This window comes from Sus scrofa, chromosome 14 (assembly GCF_054392235.1).
Source record: "Sus scrofa isolate SSC_HxYL_T2T_F1_AM1 chromosome 14, Sscrofa_HxYL_maternal_Yorkshire_Landrace_v2.0, whole genome shotgun sequence".
NCBI lineage: Eukaryota > Metazoa > Chordata > Mammalia > Artiodactyla > Suidae > Sus > Sus scrofa.
In genome coordinates, this window is record NC_139396.1 from 155,010,238 (window position 1) to 155,022,413 (window position 12,176).

The following is a 12,176-nucleotide window of genomic DNA, read 5'->3' on the forward strand; positions in this document are numbered from 1 at the left end:
AAAAAAAAAACTTCTCCAATTAAAACTAAAAAGCAATTTTGAATTCATGTAAACTGCAGTTTAATTAAAGAAAATGCCTCAAGATTAACTACAGATAGCTAAAGACATGGAATAAAATGTAATGGTGGACCAGAAGTTGAAACGGCTGGTGAAAACACTTATTTGATTAAAAGGAAAAATTCTATTACTTGGTGCACCCCCAGGCAAGAGCTTAAGGAAAAGTGATTTCAGGACATGGATTCTCAAGCCGGCCGTACAACAGAATCACTTGGACTGTTAGACATTCAGATTCCCAGGTCCCGCTCTGCTGAGTCTGTGAGTTTGGAGTAGAGCCCAGGAAGCTGCTTTCTGATGCCAGGCTGGCATTGCTGCTGGGAGGTTATTTTCTCCCTCCCTGTTCTGGCCACCTCAGGTTTTAACATGGCTTATGCGTCTCAGTTTGCTCCAAGGGGGATGTCAGCAGACCCAGAGAAAGGCCGACAGAAAGACTCTCTAAAAGAAGCTCCATGTCCGGCATACCTGCCCCGCAGAGAGACGGTGAGTCAGCCAGATGATGCCCTGGGCCGGCAGAGGGCAGGTGGCACCTGCAGGGCGTGGAGAAGCTGGGAAAGCCCCTGTGGATAGCCGGCCTCTACCCAGCAGGGCAGGCCGCTCATCCCTGGAAACAAAGACACTTGATTTTTATTTCTGCTTAACAAGACAGGGGTGCCCCTAATTTCATGATTCTTATACATTATAGGATTGACGAACGGATCTCTATTCTAACTACTCTTAAATATTGGGCTGTACAATAATCGTCCCAGGAGATGGGTCTTGCAAAACCTCAGACCCTAGTCCCAGAGTTAGGGTTGTGCTCCAGGGATCTGCCTCCCCAGAGACGTGAATGATGGGGGGATGGTGATAGCCACACTTTGAGAAGGACGGCTCTGTGGCCCCTGCAGCTCAGAGAAGGCACACGTGGAAACTGCCTTCGAGGGCTCTTGGTCAGCAGCGGCCATGGGAAACCGTACGTCTCTTAATAAATCGAGGGTAAAGAGGAGGTAATAGAAATTGCTGGAGTTCCCTTTGTGGTTCAGTGGTTAAGGACTAGGAACCATGAGGTTGCGGGTTCCATCCCTGGCATCGCTCAGCGGGTTAAGAATCCCGCGTTGCTGTGAGCTGTGGTGTAGGTCACAGACGCAGCTCAGATCTGGCATTGCTGTGGCTGTGGTATATATAGGTGGGCGGCTGCAGCTCCGATTAGACCCCTAGCCTGGGAATTTCCATATGCGGCGGGCGCAGCCCTAGAAAAGACAAAAAAAAAGAAAAGAAAAGAAATTGCTGCTCCTCAGTGCTCGTCTGTGCCTGGCCCTTTATGTGTATTGGGTTCATTCATCTCCTTAGAGGCAGGTGCCGTTATCAAGATCCCCACTTTTCAGAGGAGGAGACTGAGAGGTTAGGGGCCCATGCAGATCTCATGGCCAGTGAGTGCCCCAGGTGAGAAGCAAGCCGAGGCAGCTGGGTGCCCAGAGGCCTCACCCAACCCACCCCCGGGAGTGCCAGGAAGCCAGCTAGGCGGTCGGTCGCTGCAAAGTACTCAGAGAGGTGACGAGCGAGTGCGAGCCCGAGCTGACAGTAAAACCACCAAGGGCCGCAGCCTCACGTGATGACGCACAGCCTGGGGCGGGGCGCAGGGTCACGCACAGCGCATGCGTCTATGGTACCCGTGCTTTGCCCCAGGCTCTCCTGGATTAAGGTTGACGGTGACGCAGTGCGGAGCGTCAGATAATCGGGAGCTCTTAAACTGAACCATTGAGGTGTCCTGAGCCTGAGAGTTTCTATCGTCTTAAAAGAGGAATTTCTTGCAGAGTGGGTAGGAGGAGCCAGCAGGAAGTCCTTTTGAAAATGACAAAGCAAAGCGGGATGTCCCTTCACAACGACGGCCTAAACCGGTGTGGTGGACAACCCCACCCAAAGAGCAGGGCCCTACACGGGTCTCACCCAGGACCCGCCAGGAGCAATCGAATGAGCAAGGCTTCCCGTTCTGCCCCGCGTGCCTGTGGGACCTCCAAGAAGCTGCTGCCTTTGTCCGTCCCTGTGTCCTCCCTGGTAAAGTGGGGACGGTAATACTCTGTAAGGTGGCTGCCAGCCTTAAAAGGATGTCCGTGGCAAAGGGCTTAGCCCAGTGCCAGGACCTCAGATGGCACTTAACAAACAGTAGTTACTGTCTGATGCTAACGGTGGCGAGGAAGATGCGGACTCCCTTTACCAACGCTTCGCCTTTCTCCCAAAGACTGGCTCGCCGTGCAACTCGTGGAAGGTTTCGGAAGGTGCTCTGGCCGCATCGAGGTGTATTTTGAAGGCGCGTGGTGCACCGTGTGTGACGACCAGTGGGACGAGAGCGAAGCCCAGGTGGTGTGCCGGCAGCTGGGCTGCGGGGCGGCCGTCTCCGCCCCTGGAGAGGCCCGCTTTGGCCAGGGCTCCGGCCCCATCCTTCTGGACGAGGTGCAGTGTTCGGGGGCGGAGGCCTCCCTGGCGCAGTGCTCCCACGCCGGCTGGTTCACGCACAACTGTGAGCACAGGGAGGACGCTGGTGTCATCTGCTCAGGTAAATGTTTCGCTCTTTTTCTGAGAGTTGATTTTTCATTTTTTTCTAGTCCTTTCCTCAGTTTCCCCCGGACTCACGCGGGCACCCTGAATCTAACACTAATCTTCTTAGGCCTACCTGAGGAGCCAAAGGTAATCCTTCTAGGAAGGAATTCTGGGTTCGAAGGGAAAAGACTTAGTCCGGTTGCAGGATGGGCTGCATGATGGAGATCCCAGCGCAAAATAAAAATGTCGGTCTCTTTTCGCAGAAGTTATTTCAAGAATTTCCAAACAGCAGGGCGTTAAACCAGCACAGGGCCTTTCTGAGTGAGGGGCCCTGTGGACTGCAGACGCAGCTGGTCTCTCTGTTTGATAGCCTTATTCTGCCCCATCCCCACGTGGCTTTTTTGCACATTACTTAGCCTTTAGCACAGTGGGAGTAATAATAACAACTGTTAGATCGCTTTCCTCCTCCCCTCTCTGCACCGCTGTAAGAAAAACTACCTCTAAAGATCCACTGACCTGTCATCCTGTAGCCTGAGAAGCAGCCTACCAGGGATGCTGATCCTGGTCTTTCTGCTTTGGGAGGAAATCTACCTCCTGGAGACCAAGCAGCTGAGTCTTTGATAAAGTGACTGCAGATGATGGACAGAGTCTGGGGTTGGGAGCAAGAGGAAACTTCGGCTCTGGTGGAATTAGAGGAGACTGCTCCCCCCTCCCCAGCTCATTCCCTACAAACCTCTGGGTCCAAGAAGCTGGATCTGAGCCATCATCAGGCACCCAAGAGCCAAGCACTCATGCATTCGACAGACATTACTGCAGACGGCTTGGTGACCAGAGGTGGACCCAGCGTCCCTGTCCCGTGGGATTGACTTCCACCCTAGTCCATGTGCCAGCTTCTGTCACAAAGCAGCAGGCTCACCTCTCCTGATGATGGCGGAGACCAGGCCCTGCCCCGCTAGGACCTTCCCCACTGCAGGCAGCTCTGTCCTGAGAACAGGTTAGGGGGATGGCGGAGAGTTCGGATCCATTAAACTGTCATTCTCAAAGTCTCTCACCAGCCTGCAGGGTAAAAGGCAGCCCCCATCCCTCTGACCTCCTGCACCCTCGGGACCCACCTAGTGGTCACACCTTGGCAGACGCTTTCCAGAGCCTTTCCTGTGAGTCCTTAGGAAGAGCAGAAGTCATCGTGGGCTTGTCTGGGTGCTCTCGGCCCCCTGGGCTGGCGGAAAGAGGGCTCTGCTAGTGTCTTAAGCAGTGTGTCTTTGGGCCAAGGACCTTGAGCAGGCTGGAAATAGTCCAGTTATCAAATCATGAAAGTCTCTTACTCCAGAAGAATTTAAAAGCATTTTTAAGTACAGTTGTGAACAGTCGTTCTCAACCAGGGGCGATTTTGTCTCCCAGGGGACATTCAGCAATGTCCGCAGAGGGGACATTCAGCAATGTACGCAGACATTTTCAATTGCCACAACTAGGGGCTGTGCCAGTATCTTATGAGTAGAAGCCAAGGATGCTACTGAACATCATATGGTGCCCAGGACAGCCCCACCACGAAGAACTTTCCAGGCCCCAAGGTCGATCATGCTGAAGTTAAGAAACCCTGCTTTAGGATCAAGCATGTGCACTTGAATTTGTTCATTTTAATAGGGTCTTATTAATCATTGATGGTTGATAACTAGTAATTGCTTTGCTAATGAAAGCAAAATTATCTACAGCTCTTTTCTTCACATGTCAGCCTCAGTCCAGTTATTTTTCCAATAATTTCCCCTGATTGTCCTGTCTACTGATTAAAGTTAGGTTAACTGTCTTTGAGGGGGAGGGAGTGGAGAAGAATAATCTAATTTCTTTCAAATATGATATTGTAAAAGATTTGCTGAATCTTTATTGCAATCTTAGCATGTCATATAGTCCAAGTCCAGGTATATCGAATCTCTTGAACAGTTTTGCCTGAGAGGCTGCCTCGGACCATCAATGCCGTTGGGTCACACACGTAGCACTGCCCAATTTTCTAGACAACTTTCATTATCCCACGCCATCCTTTCCACCTCAGGTGGGCTTGTTTTCTGATCCCTGTTTTAGAAATAAGGCAACTGAGGTTCAGGGACAAGGTTAGGTCAAGGTCATGTACCTCGACCAAAGTCACAAAGTTATGACCAATGTTCAGGCCTCTGCATCTCACATCCCGGGCTCAATCCCCTCAATCCCCTCCACCAAATATGCCTACATTCTGGAAAAACTGCCCTGAAGCTAAACAGAATTTCCAAATGTTCAGGGTTGTCTTTGAGGCTCTGCTAGTCACCTCACCCTTCTCGCCTCCTTCAGGTGCCCACCCCGCCCCCCACACTCACCTGCCCCAAAGCCTGGCAAGCTCCCCAGATGCCGCTGCCCTGAATTACTTAAACCAGGGCCCCCAGACCCACCTTCCCAAGTCGCTGAAACTCACACCACCCTCCTTCCATTTCCGGAAGCGCTCTTCCTTAGGGCGATGTCGTGAGAAGGTCCGTGTATGTTCGTTGGGTTGATTGTATGAGGAAGAGAACCATTGTTAATGGGGTAACCAGTTCCCGTGTTTCTCAAACAGATGCCCCCAAGAGCCCAGCCCAGGCTTGCCTGCCCGAGCAGAGACTCTCTTTGAAATACTTTTTTTTTTTTTCTTTTTCTTTTTAGGGATGCACCAGCAGCATATATATGTAGATTCTCAGGCCAGGGGTCAAATCGGAGCTGTAGCTGCCAGCCTACACCACAGCCACAGCAACATGGGATCTGAGCTGCCTCAGCGACCTACGCTACAGCTCACCTCAATGCCAGATCCTTAACCCACTGAGCAAGACCAGGGATCGAACCCGCAACCTCATGGATGCTAGTCAGATTCGTTTCCTCTGAGCCACAATGGGAACTCCCTCTTTGAGATCCTCGTATCTTAAAAAGTCACATGAAGTTTTGCTTCCATGTAATAATAAAGCCGTATTTATCGTAGTTTGAATATAGTGTTTTGAACACTCCGTAGCCAGTAACACGGGTTCCTTGTGGAAATGCACCTGTTTAGCCTATAGGTGTCTCCAGTCCCAACCTCAGGTTGAGAAACAGAAAAACCAAGCCTAGTTGATTGTGTTGAGTTATTCCTGAGTGTGAAGTTTGGGTTCAGATGTTTGTGTTTCGACAAATTTTGAAAATAGTCAAAGGTCTTTCCTTCCGAGGTTCCTTTATGGAGTAACTGTATAAAAGACCGATTCCAAGTGGAGCTGTTTCGCTGGGACTTGGCAGGGGGACAGCAGCTGACCCGCCCAGCAAGTGCAGGGCATTCCAGAGGTTTTATTATTTCTAATGGACTCAGGTTACATTCGCCTTTCTTTTCTTTCTCATAGATCATGAATTTGAAGTTTCAGGAGCTTACAGTAAGAATCTTTAGTCCGACTTTAGCTTGATTGCATTTTGGAATGATAATTTATTAAATTATATTTATATCCTCTCTCCATCGCTTTCTTTCTTTCTTTCTTTCTTTCTTTCTTTTTTTTTTTTTTTTTTGGTCTTTTTTTTAGGGCCACACCCACGGCATATGGAGGTTTCCAGGCTAGGGGTCTAATCGGAGCTACAGCTGCCGGCCTACACCACAGCCATAGCAATGCAGGATCCAAGCCGCATCTGCGACCTATACAACAGCTCACAGCAATGCCAGGTCTCTAACCCACTGAGCAAGGCCAGGGATCAAACCCGAAACCTCATGGTTCCTAGTTGGATTCGTTTGCTGCTGCAAACGGGAACTCCCCCTCCATAGTTTTCTAAAATACATCTAGGCAGTAAGGGCAAAACAGCTTGGGGAACAAATGTTTTATGCATGGTTAAAGGCCAGGAAGCTACTGCTTTTTTCTTTCCCTTTTTGAGTTTTTTTTTTTTTTTTTTTTTTTGCTTTTTTTTTTTGTTTTTTTTTTGCTTTTTAGGGCTGCACCCGAGGCATGTAGAAGTTCCCAGTCTAGGGGTCGAATCGGATCTGCAGGTGCCAGCCTACACCACTGCCACAGCAACACCAGGTCTGAGCTGCATCTATGACTTAAGCTGCAGTTCATGGCCACACCGAATCCTTCACCCACTGAGAGAGGCCAGAGATCGAACCCGAATCCTCATGGATACTAGTCGGAGTCTTAACCTGCTGAGCCACAACGGGAACTTCCCCGAAGAAAACTCTTCTGTAAGCGCTTGGCCGTGTTGGCTTTTTGGCAGAAGGCATGTTTGCACAAATGATCTAGTTTCAGAGAACAGCATATGAGCGGCTCCAAGCTGCCCAAGGGTACTATCAAGTTCTCACTTGCCACTAATCAGAAAGAACCCACTGAGCAGATTGCCCGAGCCATGCCTCTCGCTTAGTGTCCACCCCAGGGGACTGTCATCTACATGCAGTACCTGTCCCCCCAGCCAGGAACTTGGGAGGACTGTTTTGCCCAGCAGTGACACCTCCTTTCTTTCTCTCTGCCCTTAGACCCTGAGATCCTGACACCGTTTCCTGGTGGTGAGTCAAGCTTTCCTAACTCCTCATCTGACGTGGTTTGGTAAATAGTGATAGTTGTCAGCCTCCTGTAGAGTCAGTAGAGGAATCTTGCTTGTCTATAATGGCAGCCTTGAACTTCATGAACTTGTGGTCATTCGTAGTAAACCAGCTTCAGAAAACCCATCTGAAGACGTTATCTGGCAGTCAGAGCCAGTAGCTGAGGGCCAAACAGCGATTTAGACCTTTCTGAAAGAGGGAGCCAAATGACCGCCACCGTTGGCTGCTGCAAAGCTAAACGGATGCCATTACAAATACTGCCCAACAGTGACAGTTTCACCTGGGGAGTTCTGTGCATTCGCCTCCCTCCTAAACGTCTGCCTTTTTCAAGGCACCGAGGAAGGCTCTGCTTCCACCCCGTCCCTCTTTGTCTACTTAACTCCACGCTCCAGGCTCAGGTCCACCATCACTTCTTCAAGGAGATATCCTGGGACCCTCACCCAAACCATCATGCCCCTCTCCCTGTTGGCTTCTTAGCACTTGGCAGAGTTGTAAGTTGACACTTCATGTTGGCCTAATGTGACCGCCTCCGCCTGTCCTCAATCTAGACTCTAAATTCTGTTCCAGGCAAGACCGGATCAGTCCTGTGAACCGGTCTCCGCAGAGCTCTCTGCCGGGACGCAGCCTGTGTTCAGTAAATACCCGACGAGTAGCTAGACAGATGGGCTCATGCAGAATGTGTTCCTCCCGCTAACACACAGTATTTTTGTTTGTCTGCAAGACTGGCCGCAGTTGCAGCTGGTGAGCGGGTCAGGCAGATGTTCTGGGCGTGTGGAAGTCTTCTACCACGGCCAGTGGGGCAGGGTCTGTGATGACCACTGGGACATGAAGGACGCCCAGGTGGTGTGCCGGCAGCTGAGCTGCGGGCGCGCCCTCGAGGCCCCCGGGGAGGCCCACTTTGGGGACGGGGAAGGCGAGTTTCTGCTGGATGATGTGGACTGCACGGGCGGAGAGCGTTTTCTGGGCCAGTGTCCTCACGCCGACTGGTCCCTCCATAACTGCGGTCCTGGAGAAGACGCCAGTGTCATCTGCTCAGGTAAGGGTCCCCTCTGCCTCCGAGGCTGCACATCACGTCATCCAGATGGCATCGCCACGAATCGCACTAACAGCGCTTGCCCCTGTGTGCATGGAATCGTTGACCGTCTCTGACCAGTTGCATGAGCCCGAAGTCAAGAGGCATTTGTAATCTGAGAGCTGCAACTAGAGTGCTGGAGTTTTCTAGCGACAGAATGTCGACATGGATTTTATACAGAGAAAAATAATCAAGACATTGGTGTTTCCATTACAAGATCTAGATTTCACCGTGACAGGTGAACAGACACCACCAGTCAGCAGCGGCGTTAGGTATTCCCTGGGCGTGTTCTTTTCTATGGGACACTGTGGGGAACTAAGAAGGTTGCTCCCACTAAGACGTTTGCAGTTTAATGAAGATGAAGAAACCGGGAGTTTAGACATGAGAGTGGCGCTGAGTTTTGTCCTGTTCACTGTCAGTCTGGGCCACATATCGCGCATCACAAATCTTTGCCCCGTTAGTAATGACCGTGAGTTTCTCAACCTCAGCACTATTGATGTTTGGGGCCACACAGTTCCTGGTGGTGGGGGCTGCCCTGCAAACTGTAGGCGGTTTATCAATATTCCTAAACAGTGTCACTGGTCACTTTGAAATCTAGTCCTTTGTCCTTGTAATGGAAATACCAATGTCCTGACTGTTTTTCTCTGTATAAAATCCTTGTCAACATCCTGTCGCTAAACACCAAGCACCCCCCTCCCCTGCCACCACCTGCTGTAACAACCAAAAGTGCCTTCAGACATTGTCAGAGGTCCCTGGGGTCGGGGGAGGGGAAATTGTCACTGATTAAGAACTGCTGGTTTAGACATACAAATGAATTTCCACCAAATGTGTGGCTAATACTTATCATACGACCAACGCTAAAGACAGATGTGTGTGCCCCTTGGGAAATAAGTGATGTCTTGAGTCTTAGAGCAGTGATCTGGATTATTGCTAAAATCCCAGTTGTATTCATCTAGAAAGACTGTATCTGCATGACAGTTAATAAGTTTTTAAAGTCCATTCAGACTGCTCAACTAGAGTCTGCATTGTGGGTGTTTTGATTTGTTAGCATTTTATTTTCATTTCTCTTTGTTGCCTTTTGATTTGCCTCTTGTTTTGTGAGTTGGGTTGTTGGGTTAGAATTCGATAAAAGCAGTGTATTCTGTAGACCCACTGGGCTCCACCTGCTCCATGTGTGCCGAGGGCTGGCCTCCTCTCTGGAGCCGTTACTCTAGAGTCCGCAGAGTGGAATCGCACAGCCACTCCTGGGTGGGATGAGTGTTAATAGACACGGTTCACTAATACACGTGTAGATGTTGGATGGTTCACTGAAGTCATCTGCACTAAGGCAGGGAGAGTCGACATTTTTATTTCTGAGACTCATATTCTTTCATTTTAAAATTCATCTTCAGGGAGTTCCTGCCATGGCGCAGTGGTTAACGAATCTGACCAGGAACCATGAGGTTGCAAGTTCGATCCCTGGCCTTGCTCAGTGGGTTAAGGATCTGGCATTGCCGTGAGCTGTGGTGTAGGTTGCAGACGCGGCTCGGATCCCGAGTTGCTGAGGCTCTGGCGTAGGCCGGTGGTTGCAGCTCCGATTGGACCCCTAGCCTGGGAACCTCCATATGCCGCGGGAACGGCCCTAGAAAAGGCAAAAAGACCAAAAAAAAAAAAAAAAAAAATCTTGAATTGAAGCATCTCTAGTAACAAGGGCCCTTTTCTAAAATCTTTTCTTTCCCCACTGTTAACAGGGGTTGGGTATTTTAAGCCTGCGTGGGGGAAATCCATGCTTTTGTTTCATCCACCTAACATTTTCCATTCCATGAGCTACCTGGGCAGTTACTAGGTACATCGTAAAGGGGGTGGAATAAATAGTAGGAGGGAGCAGATTGTCATATTTTGACAATCACTTATTGCCATTTCCACATTCCTGAGCCATAAAGATGATCCCACTGTTAAGTTGAAAATGCCGTTGAGCCACTTTCTTCCCTGCACAAGAATTAGCTTTATTTTCGTTTCAATCATGAGGGTTTTAAGTTATTCTCTAGTCTTGGTATTTTCATTTTTCTAGCAGAGTTGCTATTAAAAGCTTCATTGCTATCACCCTATTAAGGGAAAATCTTGGTAAATTATCCGTCCAGCTTATGCAAGTGTTCAGCCTGTATTCTTTGGCACTCTGTGGGCTCAGAATGAATGTTTTATATCCTGACAGCCGCTGAAGTCTCCGACTCTCTCTCTGAAAAGAATGCTGAGGAGTCACCGCCCTTGCCCCAAGGTAGGAAGTATTGTCATGGTGAATTTGCAGTATTAGGCCTTAGTTGATGCACACTTTCCTTTTGGTTTAAAACTAAACATTTTGCAGTTGGAATTGCTAAGCCCGATTTGGAGGGAAGAATATATTACATATGTTGTACACGAGTCATCAGGTTATTGGTGTACCAGGAAATTAGTGAGTCCTGCAACTAGCAAACCCAGTGGGAACGTGTTTAAGATAGGCGTGCATCACCCCCGGTGCGCTTTGTGATGAGGGAAGGATGCAGGTTTAGCAGCCGCAGGTCCGAGTTCCACGCTGCCATTTGTTTAGTTTGACCTCAGGCAAGCCACGTGCTCCCTTTTTCAAAAAGGAGATAAAAATACCTACTTCAGGAGTTCCCGTCGTGGCGCAGTGGTTAACGAATCCGACTAGGAACCATGAGGTTGCGGGTTCGGTCCCTGCTCTTGCTCAGTGGGTTAACAATCCGGCGTTGCCGTGAGCTGTGGTGTAGGTTGCAGACGCGGCTCGGATCCCGAGTTGCTGTGGCTCTGGCGTAGGCCGGTGGCTACAGCTCCGATTGGACCCCTAGCCTGGGAACCTCCATATGCCGTGGGAGCGGCCCAAGAAATAGCAACAATAACAACAACAACAACAACAAAAAAAAAAGACAAAAGACCAAAAAAAAAAAAAAAAAAAAAAAAAAAAATACCTACTTCAGGGAGTTCCCCTCGTGGCTGACTAGTATCCATAAGGACACAGGTTCGATCCCGGGCCTCGCTCGGTGGGTTAAGGATCTGGCATTACCGTGAGCTGTGGTGTAGGTCGCAGACACAACTCAGATCTGGCGTTGCCTTGGCTGTGGTGTAGGCCGGCAGCTGCAGCTCTGATTTGACCCCTAGCCTGGGAACTTCCTTCTGCTGCAGGTGTGGACATAAAAAGCAAAATAAAACAAAAAACACCACCTACTTCAGAGTGCTTTGTTTGGGTTAAATGAGATGTCTGTGGAATCACAAGAGCAGATTTTATTGTGTGTCAGCGGTACTCGAGGCACTGGTCTCAGACCTTTACCTGCAGAGTTATTAGTTATGTAATTCTCTCACCCAGTCCCAGGGCTGACCGGCCCACTGTCAGTGGGTGAGCATTCTGTAACACCAGTATCACAGGTTAAAGCTCTTACCTCAAGAGTTTCTTCAGGAGTTCCCGCTGTGGTGCAGTGGGTTAAGGATCTGGCATTGTCTCTGGGGCAGTGCGGGTTCAATCCCCGGCCCAGCACAGTGGGTTCAGGATCCACCATTGCCACAGCTGTGGTGTAGGTCACCCGTGCGGCTGGGATTTTCAGTCGGGAAATTCCATATGCCGGGCGTGTGGCCGAATAAGGAGAAAAAGCTTCTTCAAATCAGTCAAATCAGCAAATACTTCTGTGAGCCTGTTATGTCCAAGAGACAGTGTTTTACCAGCAGTTCACTGTACCTCACAGTTCCTATTTTTGACCCGTCATATTATAGACTTACTAAAAATCAGTACATAGGGGAGGTAAAAATGATTCCATTTAATTGAATACGAAATCTTTCAATTTATTTGTACCCATTAGGTGATGGAAATTCAGCAACCACATTGTCAGGAAAGAGAATATGTTTGAGGAGTTCCCGTCGTGGCACAGTGGTTAACGAATCCGACTAAGAACCATGAGGTTGCGGGTTCGATCCCTGGCCTTGCTCAATGGGTTAACAATCCGGCCGGCGCTGCCATGAGCTGTGGTGTAGGTT

General features: G+C 49.4%; 1 protein-coding gene across 2 annotated transcripts in view; it reads left to right on the forward strand.

The window, feature by feature from the left end:
• Nucleotides 1–1,705: 1,705 nt before the first annotated feature.
• The window catches only part of LOC100519221 (scavenger receptor cysteine-rich domain-containing protein DMBT1), a 93,375-nt gene continuing 82,904 nt past the window's right edge, over nt 1,706–12,176 (forward strand). Inside the window, exons 1-4 of one of the 2 annotated variants that reach the window (XM_084995790.1) lie at nt 1,706–2,587; nt 7,040–7,069; nt 7,827–8,141; nt 10,369–10,431. In XM_084995790.1, coding sequence (XP_084851916.1) covers nt 7,931–8,141; nt 10,369–10,431 — 274 coding nt within the window. In that variant the 5' untranslated portion in view covers nt 1,706–2,587; nt 7,040–7,069; nt 7,827–7,930. The remainder of the gene's footprint in view (nt 2,588–7,039; nt 7,070–7,826; nt 8,142–10,368; nt 10,432–12,176) is intronic. The other variant, XM_084995788.1, reaches the window with a different exon arrangement.